This window comes from Mesocricetus auratus, unplaced genomic scaffold (assembly GCF_017639785.1).
Source record: "Mesocricetus auratus isolate SY011 unplaced genomic scaffold, BCM_Maur_2.0 Super-Scaffold_100008, whole genome shotgun sequence".
Taxonomy (NCBI): Eukaryota; Metazoa; Chordata; class Mammalia; order Rodentia; family Cricetidae; genus Mesocricetus; species Mesocricetus auratus.
In genome coordinates, this window is record NW_024429192.1 from 35,956,631 (window position 1) to 35,977,780 (window position 21,150).

Genomic DNA, 21,150 nt, shown 5'->3' on the forward strand with positions numbered 1-21,150 from the left:
CAACATTTAATTGGAGTTAACAGTTTCAGAGGTTTAGTCCATCATCATGGCAGAACATGGCAGTGTGCAGGCAGACATGGTGCTGGAAAAGGAGCTGAGAGTTCTGCATCTTGACCCACAGACAACAGGAAGTGAACTGTGCCACTGGGAGTAGCTTGGGCATAGGAATCCTTAAAGCCCGCCCCCAGAGTGACACACTTCCTCCAGCAAGGACACACTCCCAATAGTGCTACTCCCTTTGGGAACCATTTTCTTTCAATCCACCACAGCAAGTCTTACCTATGTTTTCTTTGGACATTATACATACTTATTGGTAGTTTAGAGAATCTTGCTGTGCATTATATGAAAAGTCCCATCACTTTGACTTTTAGGTTTTCAAGTAAGGTTTTGATTGTCTGTTGAGGTAAGTTTATGGAAGTACACAGGAGGGCATCTCTGCTAGCATCATGGGTCAAGGAAAGTTTATCAGAGGTGACATCTCAGCAGAACCCTGAAGGGAAAGTGGCTGTATTAATACATATCTGTCTTTTCTCCCATAGGTATTTGATTCCAAATGCAGGAGATGCTACCAGAGCCATAAAACAGCAAATCATGAAAGTGTTGGATGCTTTGGAAAGTTAATGTAAAAGAAAGTTATTTAAGTGAAATTAAGGCAACCAAGAGAAACATGAAAATATATTTCCTGACTCAATACTAGCCAGAGACCTTTCATTTGCTCATGGGGGTGCCTGAGTAGAGGGTCTAAGTGCAAATTATTGTAACCAATCTTGGGATGGGTATACTTTTCTAAAAATTTCTTTTGCATCTTTGGTTTTATAAAATGATTTATTATAAAGGTCAGTTATTAAATGACTTTGAATTAACTGGCCTTGTGCCCTATGGATCAAGGGCACAGAATGCAGTTCTGTTTTGAAGAGCTGTTTTAATGGACATGCATTATTTTCAGGTTTTAAAACAACTTACACATACATATTTGCGATGTCTTCACGAAATTTAGAAATAGAATTAGTTAAAGAGAGTTAATTGCTACATTGAGTTTTGCTGCAATGAGCAATATCAGAAAATTAAAAGTATAGATTAGTAATTAGCTCACTGTTTCTGTTCTTAAAAACATTGAAGTCTGTTTAACGGAATGGATGGAGATCATAGCCAACTCAAAATCCAGCCCATAGAGAAACATCATTTTCACTCTTTCTCCACTCCAGTAGGCAATTATTTGGGGACCAATTGCCTCAGAGATTCTAAGCTCCATCCCAGCAGTTGCTAAGGAACAGTTAACAGCATTAGAAGTAAGTAGGCATGTTAAGGTTCAGACTAGCCTTTCGGGGACAGAACTGCATCTGTAAAGTGTCACTGCTCTTTATTCCATGGATCATTTGGTCTAGGCTATTTCAGAATGTTTGAACACTCTAGTTTATCCTCCTTGAGATGACCACACTAATGTCTAGTTTTAAAAAAGACGTAACCAGAGAGCCATAGAAATTTCAGTGTTTTTATATCACTTTCTAAAAATTTTCTTTTGGTTTTGTCTATTTGGTAAAAATTTCAGTAGTTGAAACTTTTTATTTTTTTATTTTGACAAAACTGAAGCTGTCTGCTTTGCTTTGCAGCTTGTTCAGATTAATTTCTGTGGCCTGTATTAGTCACATGTGGTGAGAGATCCAGAAACATCTTTTGAACCATGGGATGATTTTCATAAAATCTGTTTGAAAAATAGTAACTCTAACCTGCCATGTCATAAGATGTAATAGGTTTTCTCTAAGGGGTTGGTTAGTAGAAATATCCAGATGTACCCCACTAGTAGCCAGTTGTTTTAATTTGCTTAATGGAAATCAAGTGAATAAAAGATAACACAATTAAAAGAACTTTATTCTGATATCTAAATAAAAAGTTTATTTGAGTGGTTGAAGACATTTGCATGAAATTGCACCTGTGCAGTACTTGATATTTATAACTCTTCTCCAAACTGTTGTATTGCATTTTTTCCATTTTCTTGACACCCTCTTTAAAGTGTCCTGAAGTCTCATTTTTCAACCATCTCAGCTATGGGACTTTTTTCATAATACTAATGTAAAGATGTTTGTGTTACTGTTTATAAATTACAATTGTAAATAAACTGATACAGTTTGCTCAAAACTTGTGTCCTCAAAGCTGTCCATTCTCTTTTGTTTGTATTTTATCTCCAGATTAAACATTTCTGTTCTATTCGTATTTCTGTTCATGTTGTTAGGTAGCTTAAAATTAATGATGCCATCTGGGTGCTCGTGAGCTCATAGTCCCAGCTATTAAAGAAGACTGAGGCAGGAGAATCACTTGCGCTCAGGAAGTAAGGTCCTGTGACCTATCCCTCTTTTTTCCTAGGGCAGGTCAGTAGATCTACAGGGACTCTGGCCAGCTTGAGTGTGGCAGGCATGACTCTGGCAGGCCTTGCCCTTTTCCCCCATTCCTGCCTTGCTAAAAACCTTTAGATTGCATTCCTAAAGCTGGCACACAAGGTCTGTTCCCTTATTTGGCCACTTCCTCCTCATGAGGCTGACTACCACGGGCCAGCTGTCATAGTATTGAAGTCCAGCAATCAAAAGCCCCTCTCCCTCCCCTCATTAACATGCCCAGTTAAAATCAAACACCTCATCCTTATACAAGAGTCCCCCTTGTGCCTTTATAAACTGCTATTTTCCTATGTACCTCATCTGTTTCCTCTATCCAGTGGCAGTCCTTTGTCAAAAACCGGCTACTGCCTAGCACCTGCTCTCCCCATCTCTTTCCTTGCCCCTTAGGAGCAAGCTTCTGGAGTCCCTTAGCCTAAATCAGCCAGGTGCGCTTCCTTGGGCTGTCAGCACGTAGCATTCATTACCCTGGCCACTGCTGTGATCCAACCTGAAATTGCAGCCATCTTTGCCACATAAAGAGCCTTTCTACCCCAAAGGGACCACTCCATAACCATTTATGGCACACCACCATAATGTAGGCTGCTCCTCTTTGCCCTTGCCTCTGAAGGCCTTATTTAAAGAATTTGCAACTATTCTTTTCTCTTTGATGTATCCAAGAGCGAGTCGTTTTTAGTGTAGAGTCGAGGCAAGGATGTCCTAGTGATGCACAGATACTGAACACATTCAAAGCCCGAGGCTTACTCACCAGTCCTGCAAAACAGCACAAACAACAAACAGCAAAACCAAGCATCTAAGGCCCAAAACTCAACAAGACCCCGCCCCTCGGCCCTACTCATGGCCACGCCCCTCTGCGCGCTGCTCGGCCCCGCCTCCCGCGCTCGCCTAAGGGATTGACTGGTCTGGTTCCCGTGGCGTTACCCTGGCGCTTGGTGCTCGGAAGACGAGCCATGGCTAGTAAGTGGCACGGGGCCTGGTCGTCGAGCTCCCCGCGGGAGCGGAGCCTTCAGTGCTCAGGTCGCTGGTGGCCGCGGCTCGGAGCCAGGCAGGGCTGCTCGGGGAAGCCCGGGCTAGTGAGGCCGCGCCGGCCGTGCGAGCACGGGCCTCCATGCCAGGCGTCCTGCGCTGTAGGAGCTGCTCCCCCTGCGGGTCCCCGAGCTGTGGGGTGGGTGGTGCTGGTGGCCCTAACTCCCTGTTAGTCGCATCTCACTTCACAGTTCATATGTTAGCCTCGTGCCGCTTCGTTCAGTGACGTGGTGCGGATTTCTCCCAGCAAGCTTCCTGTAAATGCTTATAGGTACAGTGACCTGGCATGCTCACTTAAATGCTGTTCCCATGTTGGGCCCTTCACTGGCACTGTTTTGTGTCCTTCCCCCAAGGCTTATCGCCAATGCCCATTTATAATGGTTATTAGGGCAGCCAGGGATTTTCAAAGTCATTTTTCTCTTTCCTTGAGAAGGTGAAGCAACAAGTCCTGCATACGGGGGGATCCCAGTGGAGGTTTCCCCACGTCAGCCTGCAGAGGGCGCTTTGCACCAGTCCCAAGTTGGGGTCCGGACTTTATCCCTAGGGAGAGTGGAACCAGAAGCAAAACCTTAGTGAGTTTTAGCCTCCCTTACCTCAGAAGCAGCCAGCCAGCTTCTTAGGGTTAAGGGGGACCTTGGTGAGTCTGTGTGAAATCTGGTGACAGCTCAAGGTGTGTTAACCTGAAAGTAACGCCGGGTTTTGGTTTCTTTTGTTTTTATCCAAAGTCTGGCACTGTTCAATAAGAGGTATTAGGGTTAAATGTAGTTTTTCTTACCATAATTAGGATAAACCAAGGAATGAGAGATCGTAGATTTTATACCTTTAATGATAATTTTTGCTTTAATCAGAAGCCAAGTTTTGTCGGTGTTGGTGATGTAACCTATCCTTTAGATTGTCAGTAGCTGTGACAATCAAGACCGTGTCCACGCATTGCCAGAAGCGCCGTGTGGTGTGAGAAGCCTGGTTCTGGCTGAACTTAGTGGGCAGGTCTGACAACTGTCTCCTTTTGTCTTTGTCCTCAGCTTTCCGATTGGCCCTCATCCAGCTTCACGTTTCTTCCATTAAATCAGATAACATTACCCGGGCTTGTAGCCTAATCCGGGAGGCAGCAAAGCAAGGTGCCAAAGTAGTCTCCCTGCCGGTAAGTATGGCGGCGGTGGTGCTTGCCAGTGGTGGCCCTGTGCCCCACGTCCATTTGTCTTTTGGAACCCTGGTATCCCGTGTTTGTCTCATCTGTCGCAAAGACCAGCAGGGTTCTTTGACATAGGGTGTTTAACACGGCTACAGATCTAAAGGATCACCTCCTCTATTCAGATGAGGAATAGAAAATTTCAGGGGAATTACCTAAAGATAACGCTCTCAGGGCCTGTATGCTTACTTTGTTGCTTATGAAGTTAAGGCTTTCAGTTGTTATGTTTAAGGTCAGACCATTTTGTTTTAGCACTGTTTTGAAAAATTGTTTTGGAGGCTTTGGCTGAAGGTTCTATCATATTTGGTGGTCAGGAAGTACAGGGTCAGCCTTGGAGTTCCTAGATGACCAGGAATCTTTAACAAAGGGAATCTTATTGTTAATCTCATGGTGTGTGTGTGTGTGTGTGTGTGTATACCCTGAGAGGTTGGCCTTGCATGTCATTCTACAGGAGTCCTTCCTTCCTTCCTTCCTTCCTTCCTTCCTTCCTTCCTTCCTTCCTTCCTTCCTTCCTTCCTTCCTTTTTCTTTTTGGAGACAGGCTTTCTCTCTGTAGCCCTGCCTGTCTTGAAAGTCTGTAGACCAGGCTGGCCTCGAACTCAGAGACCCACCTGCCTCTGCCTCCTCAGTGCTGGGATTAAAGTTGTCAGAGCACTGTTGAAGGCAGATGCGTGTCCAATGTGTGTCATTGTCTCTCTTGGTGTCTGTGTCCCATCCCTGTCTTCGTTTCATCCTCCCCCACTTTTCCTGTCGGTGTGGGGCACCATAGGGTCATAAGGAGAGTGCTAAAGTGGGACTAGAAACAGCTTGTTTACACTAAGAAAGCATCTTCACTCCTCTGGCTTTCAGAACTTTTTATGTATAGGTTTTGTTCCTTTGCATAGTATAATTTTGAACTCCAGAATTCATCTCAGTATTCAAAATCACAGAATAAACCTGATTTGTGGTGGGCCTGATGTCCAAGAACTGGTCATTCCACAGGTTCAAGGTCTAGCCTTCTGCCAGGCCGGCAGGACGCTTCCTTTCCTCTGTCCTCACCAGGGGTAACTGTCTGTCTGCCTTTGACTGCACATTGTTTAGCCCTGGGTCTTTTCCTAGTGGTGTTTTATCTGTTCACACAGGACCAGAGTTGGAAGTAGTGTGTCTTTACTTTCTGCAGAATCTTCAATGGTTTGCCCCCTTTCTTCTCCTCTAACATTAATTTAGGAATGCTTTAATTCTCCATATGGGACAAACTACTTTCCGGAATATGCGGAGAAGATTCCTGGCGAGTCCACCCAGAAGCTGGCTGAAGTAGCAAAGGAGAGTAGCATTTATCTCATTGGAGGTAATTCCTTCCATGTGTGTAACATCAAAACAGTCAAAACATTAGAGTGACTTTTGTTACATTTAAATGACACATTTCAGCCCTTGAATCAGGTTGCCAGGGGTGGTGGCATACACCTCTAATCGCAGCCCTTGGAACACAGAGGCAGGGGGATTGGAAATTCAAATACAGTTTGGGATACACTTCTTTACACTAAGTGTAAAGAAAAATAGAAGTTCAGCATGATTATAAACATAATTTGCCCATTTAGATTAATCTCCCCCCCCAAAAGATGTCTGTATACCTTCACAGGAGTTACTATGTAAAAGGCTTAGTAAATACCATAGAAAGAATCACTGATGGCTTTCCCTGTAAAATGAGGGTCACTAGATAGAATGTGGCAAGAGAAACCTTACCTGTGCACTGTGTGCTGATTGAGGAAAAAAAAAAGCACACACCCTCTAGAGGTTCAATATATATATAATGAACATGATTATCGTGATAATTAAGGATTAGGAATGGATAGGGTGTGTATGGGATTGGTCTGTGACAGAGAAAAGCTGTGTCTTAGCATTCTCATCATAGGGCTTCTGGGACTCAGTTTTGTTGTAAGATAATGAATTTGAGCAATGAGGAATTGCAGGTTTCACTTTAATGTTACATATTAACTATTGCACAATGTCAAGGCTGAAGTTCAGGGGCAGTTTGGTTATTTTTTAAACCTTCCTCTGACATCTGGCCTAATTATACCGTATCAACAATTTGGAGTTCAGTCACTGAAAGATATATTCAAGTGGGGGAGAATGCTTAGAGTAGTTTATTATTGGGTCCAAATGGCTATTTCCCAGGCTTTTACCTAGTACTACACAACTATTGGCCCATTCCTTTTTGTTGCTGTTTGATGTAACTATGTATTTCTCTCCATGAAGGCTCCATCCCTGAAGAGGATGCTGGGAAACTGTATAACACCTGTGCTGTGTTTGGGCCTGATGGAAGTTTATTGGTAAAGCACCGAAAGGTAAGTAGGGGATGTTGCAGTTTAAGAAAAGCAGCATGCCAGAGAAAGACGCCATGCTACAGGGTTCAAGCAGAGGCTTTGTTTTATTAAGGAAAGGGATGTAAAAGGAGAAAGGGAAGGGGGGAAGACTGGCCTCCTGAGACAGGAGCAGCAGCAGACAGGCAAGGAAAGTGGAGAGAGCAGGACAGAGAGAGAAAAGAGAGAGAGAGAGGAGAATGGGAGGAGGGCAGGGCCCTTTTTAAAGGGAATATAGTGAATGTGCACAGGTGGTACTCTTAGTGGCTGCAGCTGAGGTCGTATCCTGCTGGAACCCCAAGGACAGGCCAATACAGATGCCTGAATACTAATGGGGGATGTACAAATCTCATCATCTTTCATTTTGTTTCTTGCTAGGATGTAGAAATACTAATCTTTAAACTACTGGTTATGTATGTAGCAACAATGATGAACTTACTAATTCTAATATAATTTTGAGTGCCCTTATATAATCTGAGAAAGACATCTTCATCCTTTCTTCTACTTTATATTTCTCATTTTACTTGTTGATCCATATGGGATCTCAAGAATACCATTAAGTAGTAGGTATCAGAAGGAACACATTCACCATTTTTCTCCTAAATATGACGATTGCTTTAGGATTGTTTAGTATCTATTAGATGAAGAGAGTCCCCTTCATGGAAGAGTCTTGCTATTTTGTTTTTAAAATCATGGTTAGTTGTAGACATGTACTAGGTACAGACTGGGTATACCTCCATGGTGGAGTGCTTTTTTAGCATGGGGAATGTCTGGCTTTAGTCATTGTCACTGCCACCACCCCGAAACATAAACATAAGTTTACTAACACTCAGCATACATCCTTGGGATCATGTGTCTTTTTCTTTTACTAATGTGATAAATTACATCAGTTGATTTTCTGATATCAAGCCACATTTGTTTTCCTTTAAAAAAAAACAAACAAACCCATTTTAGCAGGTGATGGTAGCACACACCTTTAATCCCAGCACTTGGGAGGCAGAGGCAGGCTGATCTCTGAGAGTTCAAGGCCAACCTAGTCTACAGAGTAAATTCCAGGACAGCCAGGCTACACAGAAAACCCTGTCTTGAAAAAGAAAAAAAAAAAAAAAGAAAGAAAAAATCTTATTTGGAAGAAATGCATTATTATATATGCATTGCAGACTTTGCAAATTTTTACCTGAATTTTGTTTTTGTTTTGTTTTGAGACAGGGTCTTTCTGTGTAACCTAGGCTGGCTTTAAATTAAACTCCAGTGATCCAGACTGGCTTTGAACTTGTGGAAATCCCCATGTCTTAGCCTCCTTAGTTCTAGGATTACAGGCATGTGCCACCATGCCAGCTTAAATGCTGCTCATTCTTTTTGTTTTCTTTGCTGTTGGTGGTGGTTTTTTGATTTATGGTCTCTACATAGCCCTGGCTATTCTTGTAGACCAGGCTGACCTCAAACTGACAGAGAAAACACCGGTCTCTGCCTCCCAAGTGTCTCTTCCTCTTTGCCAGTTTCATCAGTATGATTCTGATTGAGAAATCTCAGTATTCGTAGTGAGTAAAAGCCACCTGCATCATTTCCCCATTTTCCTGTAGTAGATGGAGTAGGTAAAATAGTGAATCTGTTCCTTCAGAGATTGGAAACAAGGTAATTTAGTACTATAATTTAAACACAAGATTACTTAAACCTGTTATTTAGTACTATGCCTGATATCACACAGAGCAATAAGATAGGGATTGCATGTCAGCCAGCTTGTGGGTGCAGTGTGGGCAAACTGGGGATGACTTTGGATTGTCGATCTTAAGAGTATTTCCATATCTGACCACTGGAGATGTCTGCCACTACCTGTGAGACTATGGGAGAAGAGGTAACCAAATCAATTATTTGCGATGCAGATCCACCTGTTTGACATTGATGTTCCTGGGAAAATTACGTTTCAAGAATCTAAAACACTGAGTCCTGGTGATAGCCTCTCCACGTTTGATACTCGTACGTATCAGATAAGTTTGCCTCTTACAGTAATCCCAGTAAAGAAGAGCCGGTATTTTTCCTTTTTATGTCTGTCCCCAATGTTCTCACATAGTCTTACTAAAAGTTCAGAATTGTGGGAGGTAAGCATTCAGAGGTCTAGAACGGTACGGAAACCAGGGTTTTGACATGGCATTTCTTTCCCTCTGGGTTACAACCTCCTGCCCATAGCGTCCAGAGTGTTCCTACTGGGCCACAATTGACTCATCCTACTTAGATAATGGGCACTACTCACAGGAACTTCTCATAGTGGAGGTGGTGAATGATGTCTTTGAGATGATGTCCCAATAGGTTTGAACATACGAATTGTCTGTATATAGAAGTCCCGTGAATTCTTCCCTGTCAGTGTTTTGTGATCAGAAGTTTACTCCTCTGCTCCATGTTACAGGAGATTCACTTCTCATGTGTGTATTTCTGTTTGGAAACAGCTTACTGCAGAGTGGGCCTGGGCATCTGCTATGATATGCGCTTCGCTGAGCTTGCACAAATCTATGCACAAAGAGGTGAGGTAATACTACAGATGGGTTAGGAAGCCACGTGGAGGTTTGATTCTGGGATGGTCCTGTGACACGAAGGGAGGGAGCCCTTAACACACAAAGTTGCTAAAAAAAATTATACAGCCAGGCATTGGTGGTGCACGCCTTTAATCCCAGCACTCAGGAGGCAGAGGTAGGCGGATCTCTGTGAGTTCAAGGCCAGCCTGGTCTACAACAGCTAATTCCAGGACAGCCTCCAAAACAATACAGAGAAACTGTCTCGAAAAACCAAAAAAAAAAAAAATTATACATATGCAAAAATCTCAGAGGTAGAGTATTAATGTATTCATGACCAGCTCTTCCACACCAGCCTGCTAAAAAGGCTTCCGAGATGGTTTGTGGGGATGTCATTTCATACACTGTGTCTAAGGCAGAAGCTATGTTCCCAAATGTCCTCTCTACCTTTTGGGTCCCTCCCATCACTGTGTTAAGTTACATGGGGCCCACTGAAAATGGAGCAATAGTCTATGCTGTCTTGGATTTCAATACTCACATAGATAGTAATATTTTGACATAGATTAGACTTACTCTGAGCCAAGTCAGGAGATCCGAGTTCTGGTTCTAGCTCTGCCTCGTAGTTGGCAAAGCACCTTGATCAATCATTTTACCTCTCTAAAGAGGTGTAGTTTCTAGTTCTCTCAGAGAGTGCTCTGATGGAGGGTTAAGGAGACACCTTAGGAAGCACTGCTGATGCCATTCAACACATGCCAGTGTCCTTATACGGCCAGCGAGACCACTGCCACTTAACTAAGGGAAGTGGTACGGATGGCCTGACAGCTGTTTAGCAGATGAGGTGCATGCATCCTGGACTTAACGGTGTCTGGAGCTGTGTTGCCCCAGTCGGTTCAAAAGTCACATCAGACACTTCTTCACTGTGAGTGCTGAGCATCTGGTGCCGAGCAACACTTTGATTACAGCTCTCTACTTTTTTAAAAGTGAAGGAACAGTTCTGAATGAGACATCTATCTCATTTTTCTTGTGGCTGTGTTTTATAAGGAATAGCTCTAAAAAACTTAAATTCAGGTCCCTATCTGTCTGTGTCTTGATAGACTGACCTTTTTTGGGTGTGTAGAAGTTTGAGTTTGGCTCTGTTGGATAAAGAATAAAGGAAGGGACAAGAATCACTAAATGCTCACCATTGCATTTTGTCTTTCATGTCTGGAGGCTGCCAGCTCTTGGTGTATCCTGGAGCTTTCAATCTGACCACTGGACCAGCCCACTGGGAGTTGCTCCAGCGAGCCCGGTAAGAAAGGAACCAAGCATCTCCATGTTGATGGGAGTATCAGCCTTAAATAGAATTCTACCCCTGCCTTTGCCTGCCATGGCATCCAGATGCACTTAGGATGAATCTGAACAGAGAACTCTATTGGGTACCATCTCCAATGCCATAACAGTGACCTCAAAAGATGCAAGGGTTAAAGACCTGTGCTACCATTGTCATGCCTGGCTTTTAAGATGAGTTTATTTTAGATTGTACATATGCCTTTTTCTTTGTGTGAGTATATATCTGGACTATTTCACCAACCTAGTGACTTCCAGTTCCATCCATTTTGTAATGGCTAAATGCCATTGTGTCATACATAGGTGTGACCATTATCTAATCTGTCAATAGACACAGGATGTTCCCCTTTCTTGGCTGTTGAGAACAGTCCAGCAATGCTGGGTGAGGTTCAGGTGATTTTTCTCATGTGCTGTTGTTTCCTTTGGATTTACACCTCTTAATAGGATTTCTAGACTACATGTTTTGTTTTTAACTTTTGGAGGAAACTCTAATGCTTTCCACAACACTATACTTACTTACAGTCTCACTATAGTGGTTTTTTTTCTCTACACCCTCACTAGGATTTGTTACCCTTCTTGATAACAGCCATTGGAACTAGAGTGAGGCAGTGTGTGGTTGACCATCATGGTTTCAGGTTGCATCTGCATGATTAGTGATACTGAGCATTTTAAAAATATTTGTATTGGCCATTTGTGTTTGTCAGCTGCCTATCATGGTGACAGAATGCCTAGATAAAGAACACATAAGGATGGAAAGTTTATCTTGGCTCTACTTTCAGAGGCTTCATTTTTACTCTTGGCCTTCTCACTCCAGACATGAAAAAAAAGGAAGGAGGTGCTGGGGGTGTTCTTCAAGGGCATCCCCTAATAGCCTAATTTCTTCCTTCTGTGACTTACTGCCAACCTCCGCTCCCAGTAGTGCTGTGGGCTGAGGACCCAGCCTCAGATAGTCCTTTGGAGGATATTCAGGCTCCGAATTATAGCACCATTTGCTGGGCTTCTTTTTAATACCTATTTAGCTCTGTTGCTCTTCCCTGACAGGCTCAATAAGTAGCCCAGGCTGACTTTGAACTTTGATTCCTTTTGCTTCAGCCTCCTGACTGGTGGCATTACAGACATGCGTTGCCATACTTAGATTTCTTGCAATTTTTAAATTGGGTTGTTTTGTGATATTGAGACTTTAGAGTTGTTACATACATATTTGTATCTATTTCTCCATTCTGGAGGGTTTCTTTCCACTCTTGGTACCTTCATTTGATGTACAGAAGCATCTTAGTTTGATCATGATCTGATGTGTTTTGTCTTATTCCCCAAAATCATTGCTCATTCCAATGTCCAGAAGCCTTTCCCTGTGTTTTCTAGTTTGTCTTCTTTTTTTTTTTTCTTTTTTGGTTTTTCGAGACAGGGTTTCTCTGTGGCTTTGGAGGCTGTCCTGGAACTAGCTCTGTAGACTAGGCTGGTCTCGAACTCACAGAGATCCGCCTGCCTCTGCCTCCCAAGTGCTGGGATTAAAGGCGTGCGCCACCAACGCCCGGCTACAGTTTGTCTTCTTAAAAATAACCGTATACAGTTGGATAGAAACATATTGCAAATCCACAGTGTAAGGTATTTGCTGTCTGTCGACTACAGGGCTGTTGATAATCAGGTGTACGTGGCTACAGCCTCTCCTGCCCGTGATGACAAAGCCTCATATGTGGTCTGGGGACACAGCACTGTTGTGGATCCTTGGTAAGTTCATCTTAGGTTGAGCTCAGCTGGAGGTTGAAGGATGACACAGGATCATCTACCCCACAACTCTGCCTGTCTTTTACTCACCTATCCTAACACCGTAAGGGAAGCTTTCACTGGCAATCCACATGGGAAAGAAACCATCCGCTTGCCAGATTGAGTTGCTGGCCTTTGTCCTCTTCTGCTTGGTTAAGCCCCCATCTTGGCAGTCACACAAAATAAAGAAGGCAATAGTAATGAGGCAGGCAGTTGGTCTTAGTAAAAGAGATTCCAGAATTCTTAGCTTTTAGCTAAAATTTAGACTGAGTGACTGGTCCCAGGATAGGAATGGCGAACAAGGCAAAAACCTTATTCCTCATGTAATGACTGCACAGGGCAATGAGTTAATGCAATGATTCTCAACCTGTAGGTGGTGACCCTTTCATAGGGGTCTCACATCAGATATTCTGCATTTCAACATTTACACTATGATTCATAACAGTAGAAAATTAGTTATAAAGTGGCAACGAAAATAATTTTGTTGTTGGGGTCACCACAGCACGAGGAACCATATAAAAGGGTCACAGCATTAGGAAGGTTGAGAACCACTGGGTTAGAGGAAACTAGCTATCCCCGTGAAAGGTAAAGCATTTTACCACTATGTGAACTACTTATATCTGTACAGTAGCACGGTTGTTTCTCCATGGACAAATCACATGGTTGGCAACTGCAAGTGTAGGTTTACAGTGTATGTTCACACATAAGATTTACTCAGACATGCATCCTCACTAGAACTTTGGACTTCAAAAGCTGGCTTTAGTCCATAGGACTTCTGCACATGTACATACTCATACATAAAAGCATTCCTGCAATTTCAGAATAAACAGACCGCTCATCAAACTAAGAGTTTGAAGTTTAAATGGGTCCCAGAGGAGGGAGGGAGGGAGGGAGGGAGACAGACAGACAGAGAGGAGGGAGGAAAGGGAGGGAGGGAGAAACAGAGAGAGTGTGTGTGCAGAGAAGCTTTGCAAGATGTGATAACTGATCTCAGGAGTTGCACACACCAGAGTTAATGGGCACTGGAGAGCTGGAAGGGTTAGGCTGGCTTCTGTCATATTCCTGTCTCCAGATGCTGGTGACAGGCTCTTCAGCCAATTCTCTTGGCTGCTACCTAGAGTGGCTGTTTCTTGCAGAATAATTACATGTGCTATATGCTCTCTCTACTCTTTTATATCTCCTGATTTTAATTTGGCAGGACAGATGGGTGTGAATTAGAACAGAAAAGGATTTAATCAAATGGCATTAATGGTATTGGTAGTTCATCCTTTCCAGGAGTTTGTGGTTGTCTGATAAGTAGAATCAGTTTAGCCACATGGTTTGTTATGACATATTATTCTGGAAATTAATCATTTCTCTACATGTGTTTTTTGAGCCCCTGCACTGGGTCAAAAGGCTGAGTACTGCAAAGTTTCCCAGATTAGCCTTCTCCTGGACTTGTGAAGGACTGTTGCTCCTGTCAGGATATAGACCCTTAATTTTATTCAGACTCTGGGAACTAACCTTTCTTTCCAATCTGAAACCGCAACTCTTTAGCATAGGGAGCCAGGGATGTTACACAGGTAGAGACTCTAGTACAGGGGCTCTGGTGACCCCCAACCATAAAATTACTTTCATTGCTACTTCTCAACTGTAATTTTATCTGTGTTTCCCTATGGTCTTAGATGACCCCTGTGAAAGAGCCATTCAGTTCCCAAAGGGTGAAGGACCCATAGGTTGAGAAGGACCCACTGTTACAAGACCTGGGTCGTGCACAGGCCCAGGCATACTACTCACAGGGGTGGTAGCAGCTGAGAGAGTGAGGAAGTGATGGAGAGCCTCCTTGAAGGGGCTTCACCAGGAAGGAGTACTGGCACTCCCTGTTGATACCGGTAACTCTATTCCCAGAGATTTATAATCATAAGATGGCTATTTTCTAGTAGTGTGTAGCTAATAAGCATATTCCATACTTTTCTCACCAAGCCTCACAGGGCTCATTTCCACATGATGTGCCATGCATTCACAACATAAATAATAAGCCCTGAATTTATACTGTTTTGTTGTTGTAGATCTTAGAATCTTTCTTTTGGCCTGTTAGACCAAGAAGAAAATATTGAGAACTTCACTGTCACCGCGTGTCAGCGAATCTTAATCCATTGTCTCCATCTCCTTCAGGGGACAGGTAGTAACCAAAGCTGGCACTGAGGAAACGATCCTGTACTCAGACATAGGTAAGATCTGCACTGTTGTGGTTCCGGTTTCTGGTATCTCCACAACTCTCTAACTGGTCTCTTGGAAGAGTTTTTGTGTCTTCTATCCTGGTCCATATTCTGGATCTGGTTCTGAGGATGAGCTTTGGGGCTCTGTCTCAATGGGCTTTGTTTGAATTGTCCCCAGGACTGCCAGGTCAGCAGCATCCAGACAAGGCACATGTTACTTACTGAGTCACTTGCAGTGACCAGTTTTCAGTTAGGGAAAGAATCTCGTTGGTTGGTAAGGAGTCGCAGATTACTTATCATGCACATTTCTGTTTTTCAGACCTGAAGAAGCTGGCTGAAGTTCGTCAGCAAATCCCCATTTTAAAACAGAAAAGAGCAGATCTTTATGCAGTGGAGACAAAGAAGCTCTGAAGCTAGTTTCTGACATGTCACAAGCAGGGTGACACTCTGTAAGATGGTCAGCTTTACTAAATCTTTTTGGGAAATGGACCCAGTCTTACACATGTAATTCTACCAATCACAAGCCTTATCGAATTAAAACTTTTCTTTACATTTGCTTGGTACTGATGTTCTAGCTCCTCTGATAAATAACTGTTGGTTCTGAGGCACTTCAGTCTTAAGATCCCTTTGCACAATTAAAAACTGAAGACTACGCATTTTTGTTTGTATGTGTAGCTAGTGGTGGACTGGTAATGTGATACTCCACTGTCAGAGAAAATGTACTTTTGTAGGAACACTGACTTTCAGGGTGATAATGACAGTTTCAAAAACATTTTTATTAAAATTGTTTCCATACAATATATTTTAATCATGTTTTTATCCCTTCCCACTATCCAACTTTGTTCTCTCTTTCAAAAACAAGCAAGCAAACAAAAAATACCCTACAAAAGTGAAAATCAAAACTAACAGGCAAAAGACCAATAAGACGAATAGAAAAAAAGTTCACAAAAAAAGAAAACAATGGAGTTTAACACACCACTTCTAAACAGTAATAGATGTGCAGTTTAGGCTACATGGCCTGTAAATATAAGCATACAACTGATTCAATATATTATAAGTATATAGTTTTACTACTGTGGTTAGTCACTGAAGAGTAACAAAATCAAGTGACAAAAAAAAATGTGATTGATACACAACTATGAAATACCAGTCAAAGTGAATAGGTATTACCACCCTAAAAACTTAAAAACAAAACAGCAAAAGAACCAAAACTAACCTATTATTCATGTCCGTGTCTGGGTATGTGCAGGTGCTCTCAGAGGCCAGAGGTAATCCCCCAGGACTGGAGGTAGAGGTATTCATGAGCTGCCCAATGTGGGTGACAGGAACTGAATTCAGGCTTTCCCAGAGAACAGAGAGCAGGAAGCACTCCTGACCCTTGGATCATCTCTTCAGTCCCTCCCTATAATCTTCTAAGTTCTCTAGCTATTCAATCACTGAATAGCTTTACCACCATACAGTACTTTGAGGTTTCTAGAGTTATCTAACAAGTGAGCCTCAACACAATAATTTGTATTGGTACAGTTTATCTTACCTGTGCTTCTGTGATGTCTTACTTGATGGATATCTGAGTTTTTCATGTTGGTAGGAGTGGAATGGCTGGCTCAAGTATCAATTTCACTGTCGAAACTTCTCCAAAGTAGTCATATCATTTTACACTGAATATTACATACTCAGTGTGGTTAAATTTTTATTATGCTTTTCCTATTTGGAGATGGTGTCTTCCTCCTATGTAGCCTATACTGGCCTTAAATTTGGGATTCCCTTACATTAGCTTCCCCTGGGCTGGGATTATAGGCACAATATCAGGACCAGCTTTTCTTCACTGTAAGTTTGATATTTATTTCTTGGGCTGGTAAGATGGCTCTGTGGGTAAAAGCACTTGCTTTGTGGGCCTGATAAACTAAGTTCAACCTTGGAACCTATGAAGGAAGGAGCCTATTCTGGAAAGTTGCCTTCCACTCTTCTACATATAAGAAATGTCTTTGAAAAATACTAACATCTTTTCACATATGTCTTTGGTAAAGTACCTGTTGATACCTTTTGCTCCTATATTTATGGTTTCATTTATCCTCAAGTGGTAAGTGGTTTATATATTTTTATGTAAATCCTCTTCAAATATTGTTTTATATTCTTCCACTCTGAGGGGGAAATGACATCTACCCCTACACACCCCATACTGGGGCTTAGTCACAGACCACATGCTAAACAAGCTCCTTTCCATACAGTTGTAACATCACCCAATCTCTTAGTATTTCATTATTTTGTGTCCTATAATGTGACCTTCCTATCCCTGCCTGAGTGTTGAGAATGCCGGCTTCTGCTACCATGCCAACTAATTTTCATTTGTAAAAGAAGTTTTACTTAAAGAACAAACATTGCACATTTTCATGAAGGCCAAGTTACCATTTATTCTTTTAAAATGATTACTTTCATGTGTTTGGTTATTTTGCCTGCATGTATGTTTTCATGGAACTAGAGTTACAGGCAGCTTGTGAGCTGCCACATGGGTGCAGTCTTTGGAACCAAATCTCTCTAGCTCTCGCTTATTTATTTCCTTTTTAAGTTCTTCCAAAGTCACAAGACTATTCAGATCCTCTGACATTTATGGCTTTAGATTACATTCATAAGTTCTTTCCATGGTTGAGAACCATGATTAAACTTCCTTGTGGAAACAGTATGAAGAACTGAGCCCCCTATAGCATTTAACAGATGGTTTTCTAGGCTGCTTCTTCAAGTATAAGATAAAGGACAAAGGAGAACTACTGTTCTCCATAGAGCTGTGCTTCATTGTTAAAGGGGTGAATAGTCTCAGGATATTCCCAACCACACCAATAAAAACTTGCATATACCCATCTCCAAAGTTAGTCTGAATGAACAGACTGACTAAACAGGGTATGAGTTAATACATGAACAAACTACCTATCTTTCTGTTACAAGAATAGATAGAAAAGCTTGAATGTAGTATTTATTTTGTGAATTTACATGTGAAGCCATTTACAAAAGAAAAGATACAGACAGATGCAGCTTTTAGTGCAGTTTCAAATATGTTCACAACAGGCAAAATAGTTGATGACTATTTGGAATGACAGTAGTGAATGGCACATGCTTCTTTGTTTACTACCCAGCCCCAAGAAAGAAGGGAGCAGAGTAGAAAATGTCAGTATTAATGTAAATACAGCCATGCAAATAAAAAAAAACTTTTTAAGCAAAGAAGTCTCATTCAGAGATGTAGGACATTTCTGTATTTAAGGGTTATCATTGGAGAATTATTTCCGAACAAAATGAAGAGCTCTCCAACTTTCCATTATCCCATCAATCACCTTAAATTATATTAACTGCCCCTACTGAAATCAGCCATGCTTTCCAAATTGTCCAAAGACAAACTTTGTAAGAGGAGTCATTTCTAATAGTTTCTAAAAAGACAGAATGTATAGACAAAAACATTTTGGTTTCAGTGGATAAAGCACCCTTTTTAAATAAGAGTGTAAAATGCTCCTTTACTCTCAACAATGTAAACTATAATTAGACTTCCTGTCTATGTCTTAACAGACTTACTTTTCATGTAAATTTTTCATATTTTCATTTCATGTAAATAACCATCTACCTGTCCTGGATCTTGGAAACAGACTCAGTAAGAACTACACCTCCCCCCACACAGGAAAAATCCAGCATATAAATAAGCAAAAGGATCGTCTGTGAAAGTGATGAATGGAAACAACCTTAGCAATTCCAAAGAAAGGATGAGGTACAGATGAAGATGAACAGAACGAAAGTAAAGTCAGCTAGCTGTCAGTATCTCTGGAGATGTGGACATGGACCATCAGTCCTTAGAGGTCAAGGTTACCTCAATAAAAAAGTACTCATGTATTGAACATCTCTGAAAATACAGGCTCAAAATCCCTTAAAGTTGATACTGCCACAGCTAAATAAAGCACTAAACTTTGCTCTGGCTCCAGGACTGACATCCTTTTTAAACCTTTACTGTATTTCTGCAACTAGAAAATTTAAAGTAATTAAATATTCCTATATATCATCACATGTACTCCATCTGTACGTGGCTTGTTCACACTACCCGCTTTCTTTAAAAAGCATACTATTAAATAGTACTTAATATGGAACGCACGGGCAAGTATATACACGTCTCTTTCACCTTACCTTGTCAGTCCCTCATTAACAGTCGTCCCGTACAAGTATCAGAATATTTTGCTTCTGCATAATTTACTAAAGTACTACAGAATCAGAGGCTCTGTGCATGCTGACATAGCTTAAAGTCTTTCAATTTTACTGAAATCCACATTGAAGCCTTTCATCCTTCAAAAAAATTAAAAAGGATTAATTGAATATAAAAGAAGTCTATATTACAGCACTTACTATATTAAAGACCAACCAACATACTATAAAACACTCATATTATACAAACAGCTATAAAAACAAAATCATTCAAACATAATCCCCACCCCAATATAAAAAAACAAATCAATAAATCAAAGTTTTTATTTGCATGGCCAATTACTGTTTGTACTCTACAAGTTTGTTTTAATATTCCTTTAACAGGTTTTAAGCTTTTGTTGCACAGGGAATAAAAGCTGCAAGACTGCAAACTTCCTTCAACAGCCACGCCCACAACACCCAAACATGAAACAGATGTAATGAATGACAACATCACAAAGGGACTACTAAGTTCCACCATTCAACACAGTTCATGACAGTGTCTTCAGGGTTCAGTTGAAGAGGGGGTAAACTTCTTTTAAAAAGAGTCAGTCTGCTTTCCCCTTGGTTTTATAATGTCGGTGGTTTTAATCCATATTTCTTTGCTACTTCTGTCTGGGCATGGGCAGCATCGCAAAGTGAATACAGATGAGCCATCTCCATTTCCGACTTGGCCAGGTTGATAGCTTTGTTGAACATGTCAATGGCTTTCTCCATGTTTCCTCTAAAGAGAAAAAATTTCAAAGATTCTTTAACAAGCACTTTTCCATAACCAATAAAGTTTAACTGCGCTGCATGAAGCCTTCAACTATATTTCTAATAAAAATGTTTTCTTCATAAAAAACAAGAGTGTCTAGGACAGCACACTGAAAGCACCAATGAGTTCTAACTATTTTAAAAAATACTATTCTAGCCCGGTCGTGGTGGTGTACTATCAGCAGTTGGGAGGTAGTGGTAGGTGGATCTATGTGAGTTCAAGGCCAGCCTGGTCTACAGAGAGAGTGCCAGGACAGGATCCAAAGCTACACAGAGAAACCCTGACTTCAATGTGGAAGATACTCAACTTCAGTAGTTGGTCTAGAATACGTACTGGAGGAAATACCAATATTAAGATGGTATAGTCCACTACATACATAGCTTTCAAGATGAAATGTAAATCTTCAGTGCAACTCTAGGTAAACATTTACACAAAAAAAAAAAATTTGTGGGAAATCAGAATTGTAAAAGAAAAAATCCAACCAAACCAGTTTTTATGAAAATTCAAAACAAGTTACAACTTGTCCAGTTTCTTGGCTGGTTGCTTCTTTTCGGCAGGATCCAGAATTCATTGTGGCCTGGATATTTCTTGTTACTGACACTGATTAAACCATGTTTCAAGTGTTTCTAGTCTTCCCACAGGAACAATAAAAGTGGAAAAAGGAAACCATACACAATACATAAAGACATAAAGACCTAGTCTCACTCTTTAAGGCACAAGCATGATAGCTTTTATAAGCGTAACTTTTAATTTGGAAAAAGTATGAAATGAGGCAAATCCAAATTTCCTTAATTTTGGGGGAATTGTGTACAAAAGTCAAGCAAGCTTTAAAAATTTAATGGCTATCAATTGATAATCAAATGAATGTAATGAGAACAAAACCCCAAAATCTATGGTGCTTTACTACATTTCTAGTAAGAAACTCTAGAAATTACCTCTGCACTTCAATGGTTCCCATGGTTTCATATGCAAAATCACATTTGTTGTCAATTTCAATGGCTTTGCTGATGAGCTCCAAACCTTTATCCAGATCTTGCTTCCACTGAAGTTGAAGTAAACTGGAAATGCAAAAATGGGCAGTTAGATGGACCCAGTATATGATTTGGTTTATCTGTCCTCAAAAATAGCAAAGACTAAAGTAGAACACACCACTACACTGGAGACTTGTGGTACCCATTTCTGATGTTGAACTGCACAGCCACTGATTGATAAAATCATGGTCCAGTCTTTTTAACTCTGTATTTCTAAGAAACAAAGACAACTATTTTGTATGTAAATACCAAGAGTTATTTATCTGATCAGCTTGTCAATATTTTAATCTGCAACAAAATGTATAGATACACATACATATTACAAATTAGTTTTGCAGATGGCCATGATGGTATACACTTTAATCCCAGCACTTGCAAGGCAAAAGGAGATGATTTTTATGCATTCATAGTCAGC

The 21,150-nt window shown here is 41.2% G+C and overlaps 3 protein-coding genes across 7 annotated transcripts in view; 2 read left to right on the forward strand and 1 right to left on the reverse strand.

Annotated features, from left to right (window-relative positions):
* The window catches only part of Tbc1d23 (TBC1 domain family member 23), a 53,191-nt gene extending 51,055 nt beyond the window's left edge, over positions 1-2,136 (forward strand). For all 5 annotated transcript variants that reach the window (XM_040750634.1, XM_040750635.1, XM_040750636.1 and 2 more), the window contains one exon: positions 540-2,136. In XM_040750634.1, the coding sequence (XP_040606568.1) occupies positions 540-621 (82 nt within the window). In that variant the 3' untranslated portion in view covers positions 622-2,136. The remainder of the gene's footprint in view (positions 1-539) is intronic.
* Positions 1,133-15,287, forward strand: Nit2 (nitrilase family member 2). Its single transcript, XM_040750371.1, has 11 exons — positions 1,133-1,204; positions 3,203-3,344; positions 4,436-4,554; positions 5,808-5,928; positions 6,837-6,925; positions 8,824-8,917; positions 9,385-9,459; positions 10,657-10,735; positions 12,403-12,501; positions 14,692-14,747; positions 15,055-15,287. The coding sequence occupies exons 1-11, from the start codon at positions 1,133-1,135 to the stop codon at positions 15,144-15,146; spliced, it is 1,038 nt and encodes a 345-aa protein (XP_040606305.1). The 3' UTR covers positions 15,147-15,287.
* Positions 15,288-17,690: 2,403 nt separating this feature from the next.
* Tomm70 (translocase of outer mitochondrial membrane 70) overlaps positions 17,691-21,150 on the reverse strand; it is a 31,661-nt gene continuing 28,201 nt past the window's right edge. The window contains exons 11-12 of the mRNA XM_040750639.1: positions 20,640-20,762; positions 17,691-19,671 (exon numbers count right to left, since the gene is read on the reverse strand). Of these exons, the coding sequence (XP_040606573.1) occupies positions 19,518-19,671; positions 20,640-20,762 (277 nt within the window). The 3' untranslated portion in view covers positions 17,691-19,517. The remainder of the gene's footprint in view (positions 19,672-20,639; positions 20,763-21,150) is intronic.

Bases quoted from the DNA above. Each gene is read 5' to 3' on its own strand.
- Nit2 (XM_040750371.1), top strand. From the start codon at position 1,133: ATGGATGGAGATCATAGCCAACTCAAAATCCAGCCCATAGAGAAACAT. The intron at 6,926-8,823 runs GTAAGTAGGGGA...TTTGCGATGCAG, and splicing joins TATTGGTAAAGCACCGAAAG to ATCCACCTGTTTGACATTGA. The intron at 12,502-14,691 runs GTAAGTTCATCT...CATCTCCTTCAG, and splicing joins AGCACTGTTGTGGATCCTTG to GGGACAGGTAGTAACCAAAG.